Source organism: Orussus abietinus, unplaced genomic scaffold (genome assembly GCF_000612105.2).
Source record: "Orussus abietinus isolate OABI.00-Male unplaced genomic scaffold, Oabi_2.0 scaffold103, whole genome shotgun sequence".
NCBI classification, from domain to species: domain Eukaryota; kingdom Metazoa; phylum Arthropoda; class Insecta; order Hymenoptera; family Orussidae; genus Orussus; species Orussus abietinus.
In genome coordinates, this window is record NW_019394339.1 from 313,493 (window position 1) to 333,684 (window position 20,192).

General features: G+C 34.4%; 2 protein-coding genes and 1 long non-coding RNA gene across 7 annotated transcripts; 1 reads left to right on the plus strand and 2 right to left on the minus strand.

Moving 5' to 3' along the window:
- The first annotated feature begins 618 nt into the window (after window positions 1–618).
- Window positions 619–7,490, plus strand: LOC105700084 (glutathione synthetase). 5 transcript variants are annotated; one of them, XM_012425667.2, is made up of 14 exons: window positions 619–746; window positions 871–944; window positions 1,026–1,140; window positions 1,707–1,890; window positions 1,971–2,046; window positions 2,431–2,567; window positions 2,847–2,889; window positions 3,417–3,490; window positions 3,698–3,862; window positions 4,705–4,858; window positions 4,938–5,045; window positions 5,892–6,169; window positions 6,521–6,706; window positions 6,784–7,392. In XM_012425667.2, exons 3-13 carry the CDS (start codon window positions 1,041–1,043, stop codon window positions 6,645–6,647), a joined length of 1,446 nt encoding a protein of 481 aa, XP_012281090.1. In that variant the 5' UTR covers window positions 619–746; window positions 871–944; window positions 1,026–1,040; the 3' UTR covers window positions 6,648–6,706; window positions 6,784–7,392. The 5 variants fall into 5 exon arrangements, with proteins under 5 accessions (XP_012281090.1, XP_023287615.1, XP_012281089.1 ...); XM_023431847.1 differs by adding an exon at window positions 7,439–7,490 and having other exon boundaries at window positions 636–944; window positions 6,784–6,994; XM_012425666.2 differs by having other exon boundaries at window positions 636–944; window positions 6,760–7,392.
- A 28-nt stretch (window positions 7,491–7,518) lies between these two features.
- LOC105700085 lies at window positions 7,519–8,931 on the minus strand. The gene is made up of 3 exons (XR_001104098.2): window positions 8,635–8,931; window positions 8,086–8,553; window positions 7,519–8,016 (listed from the first exon to the last, which is right to left on the minus strand). It is a non-coding gene; the product is annotated as an uncharacterized LOC105700085 (long non-coding RNA).
- A 132-nt stretch (window positions 8,932–9,063) lies between these two features.
- Window positions 9,064–17,720, minus strand: LOC105700058 (cytochrome P450 4C1). The gene is made up of 12 exons (XM_012425614.1): window positions 17,546–17,720; window positions 16,922–17,028; window positions 15,629–15,719; window positions 14,439–14,624; window positions 13,409–13,478; window positions 13,142–13,268; window positions 11,723–11,792; window positions 11,545–11,657; window positions 10,541–10,609; window positions 10,281–10,458; window positions 9,746–9,925; window positions 9,064–9,627 (listed from the first exon to the last, which is right to left on the minus strand). The coding sequence occupies exons 1-12, from the start codon at window positions 17,718–17,720 to the stop codon at window positions 9,428–9,430; spliced, it is 1,566 nt and encodes a 521-aa protein (XP_012281037.1). The 3' UTR covers window positions 9,064–9,427.
- Window positions 17,721–20,192: the final 2,472 nt, after the last annotated feature.

Genomic DNA, 20,192 nt, shown 5'->3' on the forward strand with positions numbered 1-20,192 from the left:
TTTTGATTTTTAGGAACAATCGTATTCGAGGATGTAATAATAACCTTATTAGAAGAAGAAAGGAATTATGTGATGCCTCAGACCCATTCAGAAGAAAGAGAATTTACTAGGATGTACGGGTTAGTTTTTGTTATAGCGAGGTTATATTACATTATAAAACATTGAAAACTGTTAAATAATTCATGCTTACATGACATGATAAGAAAATTATATTGTTGAACTTCTAATTATAGTACATGTAAATATGAATGTAATATATATTTAAAAAATATGAGTAGATTCGAGTCCTCTTTCTTACTTTTAACGGCTTTCCATCTTCCCGCCTTTCCTGTCCTATAATCCACACCTCTCAACAATGTTCGATTTACAAGGTATATACCTTTGTTTGCAATATTACTAAATCGGAAGTGGTGATGATCTCGTTCTTTCATATAGCGAATACGTAATTCGGCGAATAAACCCACGTGAGACGGAAGTGCGAGAAAGGAGCGCGCTCGTCAAAAATACGTAATAAACGCCCAGTAAATCCATGGACAACGCGTTTGAGTTTTGAATTTCCCGCGCGGAATGACGTGCACTAGCGCTTTGGTGATGTAGTTTAGAACTAATGTTAGAATTGAGGCGAAGTGAAGGAGAGTCATGAGTCCTAAAGCGGGAATTCTTTTTTCATGATTGAGAATGTTTGACTATAGCTGACTATAGCAATTTAAATTCCAAATCCACGTGACAGCCTTTTAAATTCTTATGTTTGTATTTTAACCACAAATTGTCATGAAATAGATCTTAATTTTATCCTGAGTTCTCTAACTTCTATATCTCTTGTATTGTGGAGTGTTTGTTGTCCTAATTTTCGCTTATCTTGATTATTAGTTACTGCAAGTCATCACTTTTTGCAACCCATTTAAATTTTTTATACAAATTGTATAGAAAAGATTTAACACCACGTACGTTCTGTCATTTCTAATAGTGTTACGTAGTACATACATTGTATTACGATGTTATTAAACTTGAATTATTTTCAACAGTTGAAGCATATAATAATGACGGAATCATTGGATCATCTGTTGAAGCGCCAATCATGGAGTGGAATGAATTTGCAATATTTTGTCGATCGAGCAAAAGATTGGGCTTTGACTCATGGTACGTTAATTAAAAATGAAATATTTTATATTTTGTTAGATAACGTTTACCATCGTCGATGGTACCACCACAATGTTTTCTTTATAAAAATAGTGGATAGATCTCTGGTAGAGATAATTTGTTGTCAATTATATGTTGTATATGATGCTCCACGACTTGTATTTTTTAGGTAATTTATGGACGTACTTGTATCAGACATTGACATGAATTTGTTATGAATCAGGTTTTCTTAATTGACTACAAAAATTAAGTCTGTTTAATGAAAGTATTTGACATTTGATTAAAAATGGTTGTTTATATTATTAGTTAGAATGTAAAAGAATGTAGCATTGCATTCTTGGCACATTTTTTTATAGTTAAAGGAAATGGTAAATTGAAGTATTGCTAATAGTTTACGTAAGTACTAAGAATTTATTTAAGAGTACAAAAATATTGATAAACATCTTAAAGTCTGTCATATTGTTTTTCTGAATGTAACGTTATATTAAACATGTTTCAGTTATACAAAAATCCTATTCATACAATGTTCATATCTATTGTTGTATTAAAAAATCAAATTGTTTCAGGAATTGGGATGCGGTCGAAAGAATTTTTCAACAAAGATGCTGTGCAAATTGCACCGTTTATATTACTTCCATCAGATTATCCTAGATCGGAGTTCCAAAAAGCAGTAGAAATTCAAACAGTATTAGGTGCACTAATGCACAAAGTAGCGCATGATTATGATTTCTTGAAGGAATCATTGAAAAGGTACTTTAACTATTACATTTTTGTAGTACAGTATTGTTGTATATTAAAAACAAGTGTAATTTCCTGGTAACATGTTCTAGCACAATCAAGAGTGATGAATTTACAAAAAAACTGTTTGATATATATGAGACGGTGTATAAAGAAGGTTTTACTCAGGTAAGTCGAATATTTATTAATTTTTGGTACATTTATTAACATATTGTTTTGCAGAACCAATTCTATTTTATAAGATAGGAGCACGTTAGCACAAGAGTAATTTAATTTGTTCACGAAAATGTTAATAGATGTACATTTAACATGGTTCTGTATTAAAATGTTCGAAGCTCTTAAATGATCTGTACTCATTACTCTTAACAAATTTTATTAATCATCAAATCATTAAAAAAAGATAATTATACAGCTGTACTGTAGTCCATGCTGCCATTTAAGCTTTGAGTACAAATTGTTGATGATTATCTCCTTTACTTTTGCTATATTATGTTGTTTACTTTCGCTACATCCAATTAGAGGGATTTAAAATAAACAAATTTTCTGTTTCAGGATATCAGTGTTGGGTTGTTGCGTTCGGATTACATGTTACACAATGACGATGAGCATCCCGTTATTAAACAAGTTGAACTTAATACAATTGCAACAAGCTTTGCTGGTTTAGCTACTGCCGTTACAGATTACCACAGGTATTACATTACATTTCTGCTTGAATAAAAAATAAATTTTAACTTAATTGGTTAATCAAACTTAACAAAGCTGATGCCTGTTAAACAAGACAAATTAATAAAACGTTAGAATGATCGAGCAATCGTAGCTTTAAATCCTTAAAGTATTGAAGAAAATAAAATAAACAGCTGTAGCATAATTGTAAATAATTTTTAAACTTCGTCCGTGTATCAAGTTTAAAATGTCTTTAGAGATATTTCGTTGCTTTCTTTTTCGGTAATTCTCATTTCTTCTTTCAGACATATTTTAATGGAAATGGGTCTTAATAGTAGAATAAAAAATGTAAGTTGTAAAACAAGTTATACGTCTTTTTTTTCTGTTTAAATCAATACGAAATATTTCACGTATACTTACTATCAACAGAAGTAATATAGTATCAATATTTTTTAATTTAAAATTTATTTGTTTTATTACAACACGTACCTACTTCTGAATGTTATTTATTATCAATTTTTTCTCGTTGCGTGTTAAAATTCAACATTTCTTCAAGTACATATAGATGCTTGATATATGATTCACATATTGGTTTTAATAAATGCCTTACATTACTGTAATTGTGGAAATTAATTCTTTGTGAAGTTATTTCGTATTCTTCTGGTTTTATTATATGACAATCAATTTTTTTTTTTCAATCGGATATTTAATATTAAATACGGAATTTTCATACCGATAACATTTTATATCTATTATCCAAAAATTAAGAAATTTAATCTGGGTGTTGCATTTAATGTCAATATCATCTTAATGTAGTGACTTGATAGTGAAATGCTGATAGACGCAGTACCAATAATGATTTTTTATATTTTCAGATACCAGATAACAATGCTGTTAGTGGCATGGCTAGCGGTCTTGTGGAAGCTTGGAAGCTATACGGTCAACAAAGGTATGTAAATTTCTGCCATCAACAACTTCAATTAGAAGAATGTAATTATTTATTTTTTATTTAATAACATCTTAAACAGAATATCACCGCCTTCATCAGCGATTCTGTTAACAATAGGGTCTCTCAGTCTTTGTTATCACAGTTCATTGCTATTGTCTCTCATGTACTTACCCTGCATTTAATGTTTTCTAAAACTATGTTTTACAGTGCTCTAATGCTCTTCGTCGTAGAAAATGTCACATACAATATATGTGATCAAAGATTTCTCGAATATGAAGTTCATCGACAGAATCCACAGATCAGTGTTGTCAGGAAATCTCTTACAGAACTTGCAGCCGAAGCTCGTCTTGGGGAAAAGAAAGAATTGATTGTGTACGTGTACTTGATAAGTGACCTTAAGGTGAAGTGAAACTCGCTTAAATAAGACACTTTTTATTAAGGGTGTTGGATCGAACTGTCCGAAACTTTGACACAGGACTTGTGGTCACCTAAGAATTGTCCTTACACTTTCAAAATTTGGATTTTCGAAGAAAATTGTTTAACTTAGTCCAGACCAGAACCAAAATGGCGTCTGGCTTTCATATTTCGATCGATATACAATTATTGAAGGCTCTAATATGAGATACAAATGTGTCAGGACAATTGTACGACAATTTGGAATACTCTGGTAATCGAGAAATTCGCATTTGAACTGGATAGAGGCAAAAAAAGTGTCTTATGCGGTTCTATGCCAAAACGATGGTAATACGAGGTCTCGGAGTGAAAATTTAGTTGACACGGAAACCACAGATGGCGCAGGGGGTCCCTCTGCAGTCAATTAGGGCCTCAGAAACCATGAATCCAGAGGATTTCTGGAGTTTTACTTCGATTTCTTTATAATTATTGTACTAAAACGACAGATGGAATATGCCATTTAGTATACCACCCAATATAATTCGACACAGCTGTTAATATAAAAACGAACGTCGACAACGCAGGTATTTAGAAAAATCATTTCTGACGTCGATCAGGTTCCTCGACGTGTTTCACTTCACCTTAAATATTGCCGTCTCTTTAAAAGTCTGTTTAATTATGTTGAGCGAACGATATCCTAAAATTAGGACACTAGGCTTCATAATTATTAATTTAAAAAATAAGATGATAATTAGTGTACACAGTTACTATAATTCGGATATGCTGCATTTAATATTCTTAATCGAATCAATTTAATTCAGGGGAGATGTTACGATATCAGTGGTATATTTCCGTTCTGGTTACGACCCCAGTTTCTATCCTACAGAGAAGGAATGGTCTGCAAGGTTTCTTATAGAACGGTCTCGTGCCATTAAATGTCCATCAATTCAGTACCATTTGGCTGGTTGTAAGCGAGTAAGTATTCCATGTAATCTATGAATTATATAGGTACAGCTAATAACTTTTAGAAATGATACATGTATGTATTTTCAAGATACAGCAAGTATTGTCCGAGGATAATATTTTATTGAAGTATCTACAGGATCCAGATTTGGTGAGAAGAGCTAAAAATGTCTTCGCTGGGCTCTATTCTTTGGATTTTGTACGTACTAGCTTAGAGGATATTATAGTTTAATATATTTTTCTTTTTATCATTGTCCATTTAAGGTCATGTGAAAGGCGTCGAGAAATTTAATCGATGTCGATAAATTAAAATTCATCTTTACCCTTTTTGGTGGTAACGCCATTTTGAATACTCAAGTAGTAACATAAGCTGGTGCGTCATGTTACTAACATTTATATTTATGTTGAAGTTTGTTGCACTCTACGTTGATAATTATTCGAAATGAACCACGTGTCATTTCAGTAACGTAATAAAAAAGAGATCAATGTAAAACTGTCGAAATCCTGAGGAATCATGGTTTTTGCTACTCTAATAAATCAATGGCGCCATCTGTGGTGCTAGCTAAAATTAATTTGTTCCTCTAAAAACGCTTTACCCACGGGACAAGCCAGCATTGTCTTGGATTCGTTTGTGAAAGTACTTTCCATATTTTCTCATCTGACTCGTAATGTTTCATTTGTAAAGTATTCTAAATTGTTCGAGGTAGGTCCCGAAATTCTTCACTTTCGATTCTAAGCCTTCAAAAAGCGTAAAACATCAAAACGTGCACGGACCACGTCATGTTGGTTCTAGTACATGATAAATAAATAATTTTTTAAATAAAAAATGAAATTTCTTGAGTTTTAGGACCCACTTTAGGGTCTCCATATTCACGTGGTAGAATTTGAAACGAATCGGAGAATACTTTCACGAATGATTTGATCTCTCAGATATATTTAGGCTGACCCTTTCACACACCTTAACCGTAACTATATTTCTCGATGTGTGTGCAAATGTCTTAAATGCAAGGATAGTATTTGTTATTAATGAAATAATTTTCCCTAGAATGAGGAAGGAGAGAAAGCAATTGCTGCGGCGTTAAAAAATCCGGAAAAGTTTGTACTGAAGCCACAACGAGAAGGAGGTGGTAACAACTTGTACGACGACGAACTTCGAGTTAAATTGGAATCTATGAAGCTCTCCGAAGAGCGTTGTGGCTGGATTTTGATGGACCGTTTTTACCCTCCGTCGTTTAACAATTGTTTGATACGAGCTGGTCATTCAGAAGAACCGAAGTTTGAGAAATGTGTAACTGAACTTGGAATATATGGAGTCGTAATTGGGTAAAGAACAGTTTTTATACATTTCACTGTGCTACTTTTTATAAGCAGTACCTTTTACTTACTGTTTTCGATGAGACAGTACTTACATCCAGGATGAATATTTTTATACGAATTAATGAGGAATTATTTTCATAATTGTCATGATTAATGACATATTTTCATAATTGTCATGGTAAAGAACAGTTTTTATACATTTCACTATGCTATTTTTTATAAGCAGTACCTTTTACTTACTGTTCTCGATGAGACAGTACTTACATCTAGGATGAATATTTTTATATGAATTTATGAGGAATTATTTTCATAATTGTCATGATTAATGACATATTTTCATAATTGTCATGATTTTAGGAACAAGGATGAGATAAAAGTCAATAATCAAGTAGGGCATGTGTTAAGAACCAAATCGGTGACGGCAAACGAAGGTGGAATTGTCATGGGGACGGGGGCATTGGATAGTCCACATCTTGTAGACTAACTTGCACACGTACATTCCTTTAACATCTGATAATTTCAAGTGTTGGAACATTTGATAAGGTAAAGTTTAATATATTAACTCGATTAGGAGATATCCTTGCGTTTAAGAACAGAGTTTTCCCCTTTGGGTGTTTCAGATGTACTTTCAGGAATTTTTTGTCACATAACATTGAAGCCTTAAGGTGGTACACTGGGAGACATCAATGCCCTCCCATCTTGCACAGGCGATGCCGTACCTGCAGGGGAGGCATTCATGTTCGCCATTGTACAAACTGTGTTATAGAACCGCTGTTTTACCACCTGGACCACGATTGTGATCGTTCTAATGATCCGAAGAACGAAAAACAGGTATCTTGATAACAGGGAGACGAGTCTTTATCATTTGGACTACAATCGTATTAAGAAAAAAAAAGAATTAAAATGGTGGCATAATTTAAGAAGCTTTGGAAATTTTCTTTTTAAGCCTTATCACACTGAACACCAAACCTAACAGTTACGTAACTTAAAACTAATAAATAACATAATGTTTGTTACAATGTAATAACCTAACAGTTACGTAACATGGAGCTAAGAGGTTGCATAACATTTGTTACTATCATATCTATATAAATATAGCATAACTTTCTTACTCTTATCTTAGATTATGTTACTGTCTTGATATTACCGTGGATATGCAGCACATATTTGTAACAAAACAGAACTACATTGTGCTGTCATCTGTTTTATTACATCTTCGTCGTCATGGTTATAATTCATCATCAAATGTCACAATTTAGTTTTTCCTGCTCACAGATCTGGTTAACCAACCACAGTGGCGTGCAAGAATTATTTTAGTTCTGTGTTTGTAATTCTTAAAGAATCTTGGACTATGATTGTACTTGAGAACGTGCCTTATATTTCAATGTATAATATGTATAACAATTCACAAAATTCTTATTATTCCATTAACTGAGTATCATCGAAGATGTGGGAGTTCAATTTCGCCATGCCGTTTAGAAACCAATGCAATATATTTCACATGCAGTTATCGGAAGATGAATACAGTGTTCTATAATGAGTTAGTGATTTCAGATGATCGTAAAAGCAACGAATGGTAATACAAAAATTATGGGATTGGATTTGAATTTCTTGAAGGGGTCTTATGCCTTCACAGAGGCTTACTCTAGATGACATTTTTCATCCCACAATTATCAGAAAATTGTTAGGGAACGTCTAAACTGTAGCGTGTCCTAAAGTTGGAGTTTCCTAGAATCCTCTCGTCGATTCGGAAGTCACATGTACTGCTTCTTGTACTTCGCATGAAAGCAGGACTATTGCTTGTACTCGCTGTCCCATGTACCAATTGAGTATCCAATGCCGGACGATCTAATCTAGAATGTGTGAAAGAAAGTTTACCGTTGGTTGACAGTCATTGCGGTACGAAGAATCACAATTGTTACCTCATGGTATAATTAGTTTCTCTTCAAGGGTCGAAAGGTCCTGCGCGATGAGGGGGAGCAAGTATGAATATTGGCTCGGTATTTATGAACAGAACTATATCTTCGGTGTACCAGAACAAAGGGCCCCAAGGGTCTATATTAGTCCCTTTTGCATGGTTTTGGGCTTTCGAATATCTTCCGATGTCATCAAAGAAACTGCTGACGTAGTGTCGGCAAGTGTTCCAGGCATTTTTTCTTTTGGGAACCTCGGTTCAGCTTCCTGTTGAATATCTTCTTCTTCGTCTTCAATTGTAGGATTATCCTCACTGTCTTTGTTTCCGTCAATCGACGTGTCTGGCGTATCTGACGAACGAGTCGTCTTCTTTTTCTCATCCTTTGTATGAGATCACGTCGGGGTCACCAATTATGGCGTATTCGGCCACATGCGTGTAGCAATATTTTATCCGACTCGTTCGCCTATTATTTATCCTTTATTAATGATAAATAAAACACTGTATCAACATAATCACAGTACTTATTATTAAGCCTATTTGGCATATATAAACTTACTTTGTTATAAAACTTAATAGACCATGCTTTTTGGTACTTTGTCGTTAGTCTTCTTCTTCTTGTCTTGTACTCTATATCTAACTACACGGTGAACCAAGATGCGATTGCGCGTTGCCCTATCGGAGCGTCGCTTGCGGCGTTTGCCTGAACTGCGTATATAGGTACCGTTTCCTAGCTGCTGACGCCACACTTGTCAAGTACCAAAAAATAATTAAAAATGAAAAATTATATAATTTTGGATAAAATTGCGTCATCTTTTTTATTAAATGTATGAAAAATTAATATTAGTAGTAAAGGTCTTACATGCCGTAATTACGATGTAATGTTACATTTAATTCAAGTAAAAATACAGTAATGCAGTAAATATACAATATCACGGGCATTTATACATTTTCTGTTTTATAATTTTTACATTTTACATTTTTTTAATGTAAAACTTCAGTTACACAGGGTGTAAAAATGTATGTAAATTTCCATGGATTTTTTTCAGTGCACCCTGACAATCCAGTTTTCATATAATGTATTCACCTAATTTGTACTACTTTTAAGTTTCGCTTAACACTATTTCGATACAACATGAAATGAATTAACCGTGTTACAAAAAGGTTAAATGCACGTGTAAGTTGTAAATTGGTATTTGTTTAACGTAAGCTTGTTTCTTTTATCATATTATCAGTCAGAAACTTTGTATATGATGTTCTATAAAAAATATTGCGATAAATGTTATGTAGTTGCGATATATGTTAACGTAGATGAATATGTGTGTTTATTCTTTTGAACGATCCTTGATCCCTTAAAGTTCTCTATTTGAGTTTGTGTGATGTTTACGATTTCTTCTTTCGATTCTCATTGTGACTGGTTTAGCTGCTTTCAGTACAACATCTAATTTCAGTTGAATGTCCTTCACTGGCACGGGATTGTCCTTGATCAGTTTATAATTGCGGAGTACTGTAGACAAAAGTGCCTTCATTGCCATCATTGCATATTTTAGCCCTAAAAGAATAAAAGATTAAAATTAATTGTAATTCGTTTTTCCTTTCAAGTAAAATTCGTGCACTTTTAGAGGTGAATATAAAAACAATTGCATCGGTAGTTTGCAAAATATATAAACCTAGGCAATTTCTGGGTCCAGCACTGAATGGAACCCAACAATAAGGATGGCGTTTGGCGACTTCTTCTGGCAAAAATCTATCTGGGTCAAATTTGAAGGGATCTGGCCAGTAATCCTCATTTCGATGCAGCTTGATGACTCCGAGCACTACTGAACTTCCTTCAGGCAAAATATGGCCGCCTAAAAATTATCAGATACGGAGTTGATATCAAAATATGTGCTTATAAGGTAACTTAAGACAATAAGGCCCATGCTTGTTTTTCGCTATAGAGCAAAAGTGCAATGTTTGTGGCTCCCTCTGTTAATTAGGAGGACAAACAAGAGTCCATACGTTGTAATATACGCGTAGAAAACCACGTATATTACATAACGTGTACCTTCCCAACCCTGCTTTTTTACATAACAACATCTTGAAAGTTTAGAAGACTTCTTACGAGATTTGATCATATTGTAAATATCACTTTTTCCTTATTTCTTTCTGTGGCATCCTTTGCGATTTTTTTTCTTATGACTTAATTAAATTTAGTAATCTTACCAATATCAAAGTCCTGTGTTACCCGTCTCACAAGAATTGGCCCGACTGGAAAAAGTCTTAAAGTCTCTTTAATAACACGTTCAAGATACTCCATTCGCTGCAGATCTTCATTTCTGACGAGTGCTGTCTCTATATCATCAGGTCCATAAATGTCCAGTAACTCTTGATAAACTTTTTCCTAAATGATACATAAATTAGATATTTTTATGATTAAACTAACAGCAACACCATTCAAGATTATTTTTAATATTTGTACTCACTTGCACTTCGGGGAAGCTAGCCAACATTAACATGGCGAAACAATTTACGGTTGCCGTCGTGTCGTTACCCTTGAATAAAAAACATTTGTTTAACTTATCAGGATAGGTAATAATTTTAGTGTAAATTGAGGTAACTTAGAGTAATAAAACCCATGTGGGTAGCAAGGCCCATGCTTGTTTTTCACTATATAGCAAAAGTGCAAAGTTTGTGGCTCCCTCTATCAGTTAGGAGGACAAAGAAGAGTCCATTGGGAGTACTGCTGGAACTGTGGACGAGTCCATGGTAAACTGAGATTGGTACAAAATATTTGGTAGTACATAAAAATAGTGGGTAGCAAGGCCCATGCTTGTTTTTCACTATTTAGCAAAAGTGCAAAGTTTGTGGCTCCCTCTACCAGTTAGGAGGACAAAAAAGTGTCCATTAGGAGTACTGCCGGGACTGTGGACGAGTCCATTGTAAACTGAGAGTGGTACAAAATATTTGGTAGTATATAAAAAATAGTGGGTAGGAAGGCCCATGTTTGTTTTTCACTATTTAGCAAAAGTGCAAAGTTTGTGGCTCCCTCTACCAGTTAGGAGGACAAAAAAGTGTCCATTAGGAGTAAAATAGGGTTATCATTGGGCAAGAAATGGCTTTATGAAGAATGCCCGAAGACAACATTCGAGTATCTTGATGACATAACTTGCCTTAACTGTGTAAATTAATGTGCATCCTCCCACCAATTTCCGAGGGCCTTATTATCCACACGTGCGGGTAACAAAGCCCAGGAGTATCATCCTACAATTTTTTTTTATTACGTTTTTGTTCAGAACTATATTTTATTTGTATAGTTTGTATCTGAAATAGACATTGTTCATGTCCCCTCTGCTCATTTCCCCTTCTATAAATACTTTATATTTTAGTTTTTACAAGCTTTTTAGGTCATGGTGGGCCTTATTACCCTGAGGTACCTTATTGGTTTTTATTGCTATGGCAATGATTGGGTTGATCAAACACTGCTTACGGCAATCATCATTGTGTCCACTTCCTCGCGAAGTTCTTCATCTGTAAATTTAGTCCCTTCGTGTGACAATTCCATCAGCATGTCCAGAAAAATCTTCCTACGCAATCCATCCTCTAAAAAAACACATCATAGTCGTTTGCATCGCGTTTAGATTTATCTTTCACTTCGTCAGACTTACGTGTATTTTCCTTGTTATTATCTTGGCTGTCTTCGGTTCCGCTCAAGGCAGCTTTCTTCTTTTGAATCACCTAATACAAATACATGATATAACATGAATTGCACCATGTACACTTAAGGGGTTACATGCATTTGTCGTAGGCGAAATTCAAGAATTTTTTATCGCAACTAAAATGCATCTTTTAATCGAAAACAGAGCGTGATTTCATAGTACAATTACTGAACTTAATATATAATTTTTTTTCTGTCAAGATACGGTGGTATGAAAAGTGTCCCACCTTTTTAATGCGTGATTATGCACAGTGGTTTAAAAAGAAATAAAATTTCTGTGTACCATGGACCTTTTTATTTTCTAAAATTCCGTGCCTCAAAGGGTTAAGGTGATATGAAAAGGTCATTCTACGTATATAAAACGTGAAAATATTGTTTAACGGGTCAAAGTATCAACGTGTACCACTGTACCGAGATCAGAGTTCGGCGTAATTCGGATATGCGCAGCAATATTTGCGAGTAAGTAGGGAGACCCTGGGAGAGGGGGCCATGGACTGCGAGCGCAAAGCAACCGGCTTCACTTCGATCTGAACTTTCAAGTAAATAATCCCACATAATATGCCAAAAAGGAGTTAACAAATTCTTCGAGGAGAACCCCAATATCCTTCGCGGCATAACAGTACTAACCTCCGCAGAGCTAAGCTCCTGGAAGACTCATAGATTCGCGGAACTAAGTAGTTCTCGATCCGGTGATCAAACCCTCATCCCTAGGGGATAACCTCATGAACTTAGAACAGTCAGTCCTAGTCCGAACTCCGAGCCCGTCGGATCGTAGGTCATACAGTGATTGTCTTGTGCATAATAAGGAACCACATCCAAATGCCAAAAAGGAGTTAACAAATTTTTCGAGGAGAACCCCAATACCCTTCGCGGCATAACAGTCCTAACCTCCGTAGAGCTAAGCTCCTGGAAGAATCATAGACTCGCGGAACTAAGTAGTCCTCGACCCGGTGATCATTAGGAATATCATTAGGATTCATCATCATTAGGATCATTAGGATCATTAGGAATAGATTCAGTTTAGGCTGATCAGCCACACCCACAATAGGGTTAGAATTCTCTGGATGCGATTCAAAAAGGAACCTCAAATTCATTCCTCTAGCATCGGCTACGAATAGAATTCGGTACAAAAATGAAGGAAAACGGGAGGCCGTCAAACTCAATGTACAAATTAGGGACTAACCGCCTAAAATACTTAACAACTTCCAAATTGCATCCAATAACCCGAAATTCCGTTGTTCCAAATCCTGTCGAAACTATAGAGCCCACCGTTGATGGAATAAGCCGTTGTTAAATAGTGTTTATTAATTTGGAATATTTTAGTTAGATTTAGGATAATTTTCATGCGAAAAGGGCATTCTTTACTTACATTGTTAGTTACGTTGTGCAAGTACTTAATACATTGTCGTTGTTCTTTTGCCAAACGTGTGAATTTGAAAATAATATCGGGATGCAACCAGATTTTGAACATTCTTGTTAAGATCAGCTCGAACATTCTGAAAAAGTCAATTCACACGTCCCCAAATAATTGCGTAATTTTGTAACGTTAATAATATTTTTATACGATTCTCGTAAACATCTAAATAATCGTCTGAAATTATTTTTAGATCAATTATGGTAGATCTTATTATTATACCTGGTAGCCGAATCCACATAGACGCAGTCATTGTCAGTTTGTGCCTTCATCGATATCCCCATAGCAGTTTCTATAAAAAATGCATATTATTTAAACGATTTAACATTCATATGTGTACGTTACATTTAATAATTATATTTATAATAATTAACAGGGTACCCATGGCGCAAGGATGGAATAACATGCATTATACAAAAAGTAGTTTAAAATAGTTTGTAAATAAATGGGGGTTTGTAGTATGAATTGAAGTGCCGAAATTTGGCGTTAAGGTGAAGTGAAACCCCCTTCACAGCAATCGATTCGAATACACCACTTTTTTTTAAGGGTATTGGACCAAATTGTCCGAAACTTTGACGCATGACTCGTGATCACCTAAGAATTGTCCTGACACATTCAAAATTTGAATTTTTCAAATAATTTTTTAACTTAGCCCAGACTAGAACCAAAATGGCGTCGAGCTCTCATATTTCGATCACTATACAATTATCGAAGTCTCTGATATGAGAAACAAAAGGGCCAGGACAATTTTACGACAATTTAGAACACCCTGGTAATCGATAAACTCGAATTTGAACGGGATAAAGGCAAAAAAAGTGTTTTATGTGCTTCTGTGACAAAGCGATGGGAATACGAGGTCTCGAAGTGAAAATTTAATTGACCTGGAAATCACAGATGGCGCAGAGTGTCCCTCTGCAGTCAATTAGGGCCCCAGAAAGCATGAATCCAGAGGATTTCTGGAGTTTTACTTCGATTTCTTTATAATTATTGTACGAAAACGACAGGTGGAGTATGCCATTTAGTACAATACTCAATATAATTCGACACAGCTGTCAATATAAAAACGAACGACGGCAACGTAGAAATTTAGAAAAATCTTCTTTATCGACGTAGATCAACTTCCTCGACGTGTTTCACTTCACCTTAAAAACCATAAAACATAAAAAATATGCACGGACGACGCCATGTTGGTTCCAATCCATAAATATAACAATTTTTTATGTTTGCGTTTATGAGTTTCCTGATTACTTACCGCATATAATATCTAAAGTGCAAAGAGATACATATTTAAATATGCCGAACTCCTTGCCGTCTACTTCGACCTCCATCTCGCGGACCATTATCATCGATTGATTTGCAAAAATGTCGACAAAGGACTCCAATATTTTTTGATTGAATGTGGGCATGATCAGCTTTCGGTGGATACGCCATTTTGTAACTAGGGACAAAAGCGTTCATATGTACATTTTCGCATTTAAATTTAACAGACGCATAATATCTATTTTTTAAAAGTTTGGTTAATTAATTAAGACACTTCTGAGAGTGCTCCTTCCTTCTTTGAACCCGGAAAAAACCAAATGCCATATTGGAATGCGTAATTTTTATATTTTTAATTTTGCGGCAGTTTGTTCTTTTATTCTTGCGTAATTTTATTTGTACGTGGTGTCTCGATATTTTACACGTATCTATACCAAACCTGGATATCTATGATTATCTATTATGTATGTACTTTTTCCATGTTTAATATTTTAGTATATTGTGAATATAGATCAACCATAAATATGTATATACCAAACCTGGATATCTACGGTTATTTGAAGAATACCTAATGATTGCATATCCGTGATATAGATTTCCTATGGATGTATGGATATTCCATATAAATCTAATATACGTATATTATACCTATCGTTCCGTGTGGGTATATCTAATGAGTGCGTATCCGTGATATAGATTTCCTATGGATGTATGGATATTCCATATAAATCTAATATACGTATATTATACCTATCGTTCCGTGGGTGTATGGTATATCTAATGAGTGTGTATCCGTGATATAGATTTCCTATGGATGTATAGATATTCCATGTAAATCTAATATACGTATATTATACATATCGTTCCGTGTGTGTATGGTATATCTAATGAGTGCGTATCCGTGATATAGATTTCCTATGGATGTACAGATATTCCATATAAATCTAATATACGTATATTATACCTATCGTTCCGTGTGGGTATGGGCCTTGGTCGGTATCAAGGCGCTTCAAAGAAAATCGAGTTTAATTCCGATTTGGTACTTAGGTATGTTACGTACGACAGGGAAAGTCGCGAATGTTGTCGCTGTCGATTGACTTGAAAAATTTCATCACGTAGGAACAATAAGCTTAACTGGGTTTCTTGTATTCGTGTCACGTTCTTTAGAGTTTCGAAGGACCTCACCTGGAGCTGTAAATATTCCGGTGCCCAGCCAAGGACGAGCGAATTTGTAGAGGTCCTCCTTTTCAAGAGTTTTCGGACTTAGAAAAATTGCCTGTGAACATACATGGTCGTAAATAGTTCTTCTACATTAAGAAATAATGCTAATTAATGCTGTAAGTAATCCGGTGCCCATCTAAGGACGAGCGAATTTGTAGAGGTCCTCCTTTTCAAGAGTTTTCGGACTTAGAAAAATTGCCTGTGAACATACATGGTCGTAAATAGTTCTTCTACATTAAGAAAAAATGCTAAGTAATGCTGTAAGTAATCCGGTGCCCATCTAAGGACGAGCGAATTTGTAGAGATCCTCCTTTTCAAGAGTTTTCGGACTTAGAAAAATTGCCTGTGAACATACATGGTCGTAAATAGTTCTTCTACATTAAGAAAAAATGCTAATTAATGCTGTAAGTCATCCGGTGCACACCCAAGGACGAACGAATTTGTGGAGGTCCTTCTCTTAAAAAGTTTTCAAACTTACAAGGAAGGTATCCCAGGTCGATCTCTCCGATTTGATTTCTTTTATAATATGTTATAGTAGACTAAAAACTAAGCGATACTTAATAATAATTGTACGAAAACGACAGGTGGAGTATGCCATTTAGTACAATACTCAATATAATTCGACACAGCTGTCAATATAAAAACCAACGTCGGCAACGTAGGTATTTAGAAAAATCTTCTTTATCGACGTAGATCAACTTCCTCGACGTGTTTCACTTCACCTTAAAAACCATAAAACATAAAAAATATGCACGGACGACGCCATGTTGGTTCCAATCCATAAATATAACAATTTTTTATGTTTGCGTTTATGAGTTTCCTGATTACTTACCGCATATAATATCTAAAGTGCAAAGAGATACATATTTAAATATGCCGAACTCCTTGCCGTCTACTTCGACCTCCATCTCGCGGACCATTATCATCGATTGATTTGCAAAAATGTCGACAAAGGACTCCAATATTTTTTGATTGAATGTGGGCATGATCAGCTTTCGGTGGATACGCCATTTTGTAACTAGGGACAAAAGCGTTCATATGTACATTTTCGCATTTAAATTTAACAGACGCATAATATCTATTTTTTAAANTATTTAGAAATTATTCTATGCTATTAGGGCAGCGTTTGGAAGGAATGACAGCGATTGTGCTAATTTAAATAAATCAATTTATTTTTAGTTACTTGTCTTTTTTGCAGTATTTTATCGAATATTTGACATGCGTAAATGCAATAAACAATGTGCATGTGAAAATTACCTTCGCTTGGTCGGGATCGTGAACTGCGAAGAAAAGACGACCTCCTAGCCAAGCTCGAAACGGCGAAGGATAAGCGTCCAGAAGCTCGATGATCTTCTTGAAGATATCTTGAAATTGCAAGAAATCTCAAAATTAGAAATTAAGGTGATGTGAAAGCTGCGTAAAAGAGTTCACGAAACTTTTCTCCGAACTGGGTGTACCAAATCGAGTCAAACTTTACAATATAAATATGAAAGGTATAAGGAAAGGTTTGAAACTCATGAAAATCTTCTTTACCGACGTCGATCAAGTTCCTCGACGTTTTTCATTTCACCTTAAGGTGATGTGCCGTCAAAGAGTTCTTGTTTATGAAACTTTTCAAAAGCTGTGAATATAAAAATGAACTTTATTTTACTTTAAATGCCAATAATGAACTAATAGAATGACGCATTAAGGCTGACGAAAACCTTTCTGTGAATGCTACTGATACTAAGATTAAAAAAAGAATAGAAATAGTAATTAACTGTAAATAACAAACAATGCTTTACTTTCAGGAATTTGTTACTTTCGTAATATGCGAACTTGGCGGACCTCCGTGTTATATGGTTTATTAAAAAAAATCTTTAAAAATAAATAAATACCAACCTGCAGTACTTCCTATAAAGATGAGCGAGTTTCCTATAATTGGATATGCCGGCGGTCCAGGAAATTTTGCGGCAGCTCTGTATAAACGTAATCTTTTCCAGTGGTACAAGAAAAGCGCAACAAATCCGCAGAGAACTCCAATTGTTATTAACGAGAGCGTCAGAGGGAGGACCATCGTGTCTTCAAATTCCCGAAAAAAACGACATAGGACATTTAAAATGATATAAATAAAATAGATACACAAGTATTATGAAATTTTATCGTCCCATATAATAAAATCATCCAATATAAAAGAACGAAGAATTCTTTTTAAACGAAGATAAGAACTTGGAGAGGTGTATAATATAAAAATGCAAACATGCAGGAAACCATTTGATGGAACCATTACAACATTTGTTGGTTCAAATACACAATATGGTTATTATATGGACTTATAATGAATCAAATACTTTCATATGACAAACTTCTGCGGTTGGTAACTTTTTGTTGATTACTTTAATTTTAGTGACGGGTCACAGCAAATGGTAAAGTAATCTGGTATATTTAATAAAAATGTGCGGCTTATTAATATGAAAATATTTCATACAAATGAAGAAAACGATTTAATTGATCAAAGCGAATGAGTTTAGTGAAGGGAAATAAAATTAGGCTCGCTGGACCGACATTTTTTTTTCAAATGAATGAAATGCAGTTCATCGGATGATTTCTTTCAATGGAGAGTTTTTTTTTGTCTGCGCGAATGGTCCCTAGTAGCATAGAATAATTTCTAAATATTTCTTTGTAATCTTTGCTAAATATCTCAAGCGACAGATTTTTTAAGAATTCTCGTAGATTTCATTCGAAGATATCTGAAATATTTCTTGAAAATCTCAATGACATATTTGGTTGTAATAATTTATGAATGTAAGTGAAGGTTGTATCTTTCATTTATACGCGTATAATAATAGTACATTTCTTACTTTACGATTATTATTGGACATTTTGGTATCAGGAGACAGGAGGAATTTCATTAGGGCTGCAAAACGCGTGATTTTGATTTTAAATGTTTTTCAGAGATTTATAATGTAATCGTCGGAGAATATTTAAAAAATACTTGTATTGAAATNTAATTCGCTATTAAGACATCAAATGTATAATTTGACTGCAACTTTATGTACTAAGAGTGTATGATTTTTTAAACAATGTATCCTTCACAACGGAAGCATTCAAACGGTATTATAAAATTGTAAATTTACTTAGTATTTTATAATAAATGTACACTAATTCGCTATTAAGACATCAAATGTATAATTCTACTGCAACCTTATGTACTAAGAGTGTATGATTTTTTAAACAGTGCATCCTTCACAATGGAAGCATTCAAACGGTATTATAAAATTGTAAATTTACTTAGCATTTTATAATAAATGTACGGTAATTCGATATTAAGACATCAAATGTTTAATTTTACTGTAACCTTATGCACTAAAAGTGTATGATTTTTTAAACAGTGTATCCTTCACAACGGAAGCAAATGAAAGAAATATCAGTTTCGTAAATTTGTGGGCAGACATTTTCCTCGTACGCGATATCTTTGCCGGAAACTCTTGCTTTAGAGAAGAACCTTCTTAACAACGACAAACTGGTTTTCAAGGTGACTTTTGGCCGACACTTGGCCACGGGTCGACTGTAATCCACGATGAATCTTGAGATAAGAACCAATAAAACAAGGTAAGCACTTCTGATTTATTTGTTGCGACTTGAATTTTTGAAGAATCTTAAAAGAAAACTTGTTATTCACAGCAGACAGGAAAATGGAGAGAAAAACATCTGCAAAATGTAAAGATTTTATCCGTTGAAATACGGAGAGCAGATTAAATCTGTTAACGTTACGGTCAATATTTTGTTACTCAAAACCGTAAAAATTACAGATAAATATCGACAACCATTACATATAAGTATTTTTTGGCCCAGACAGCATAAAATATTCATAGAATATAGAAAAGAAGTTGGAAAATATTCCTCATGTACATCCGACATTGGAATGATATTTTATGCACAATATTAGATTATGTACATATGATAATGTTCCCCAGATATAGTCCAAATATTTAATGTTTTAAAAATATATATACAACATTGGTTTAGCAATGTCATTTGAATTATGGAATACTATTCTATAAATACTACAAGTGTTAGAAAAGGTTTGTGATATATCATTGAAATACTAATGTTAACAATTATTTTATACATTTTCGCATACNTAATTTTAAATGTTTGCAAAAATGAATTACAGATAAGTAGTTGTACAATGGAGGACACGAATGCCTCCCCTGCAGATACGACATCGCCTGTGCAGGATGGGAGGGCATTGATGTCTCCCAATGTACAATGTGGACATGAATGCCTCCCCTGCAGATACGACATCGCCTGTGCAGGATGGGAGGGCATTGATGTCTCCCAGTGTAAGTATTATGGATAAGTAGCTGTAAAACATACAACCTGTATACTTCGTGCGATAATAATAATATATTATTACTTAATTTTAAATGTCTACAAAGATTAATTTCAGATAAGTAGTTGTTCAATGGAGGACACGAATGCCTCCCCTGTAGATACGACATCGCCTGTGCAGGGTGGGAGGGCATTGATGTCTCCCAGTGTAAGT

Excerpts from the sequence above, each read along its gene's own strand:
- LOC105700084 (XM_012425667.2), top strand. The coding sequence starts at position 1,041 with ATGACGGAATCATTGGATCATCTGTTGAAGCGCCAATCATGGAGTGGA. Across the intron at positions 1,891-1,970 it reads TTGAAGGAATCATTGAAAAG|CACAATCAAGAGTGATGAAT; the intron begins GTACTTTAACTA and ends AACATGTTCTAG. Across the intron at positions 4,859-4,937 it reads ATTTGGCTGGTTGTAAGCGA|ATACAGCAAGTATTGTCCGA; the intron begins GTAAGTATTCCA and ends TGTATTTTCAAG.
- LOC105700058 (XM_012425614.1), bottom strand. The coding sequence starts at position 17,720 with ATGGTCCTCCCTCTGACGCTCTCGTTAATAACAATTGGAGTTCTCTGC. Across the intron at positions 14,625-15,628 it reads CGGAATATTTACAGCTCCAG|TTACAAAATGGCGTATCCAC; the intron begins GTGAGGTCCTTC and ends TTTTGTCCCTAG. Across the intron at positions 10,459-10,540 it reads CTAGCTTCCCCGAAGTGCAA|GAAAAAGTTTATCAAGAGTT; the intron begins GTGAGTACAAAT and ends TGTATCATTTAG.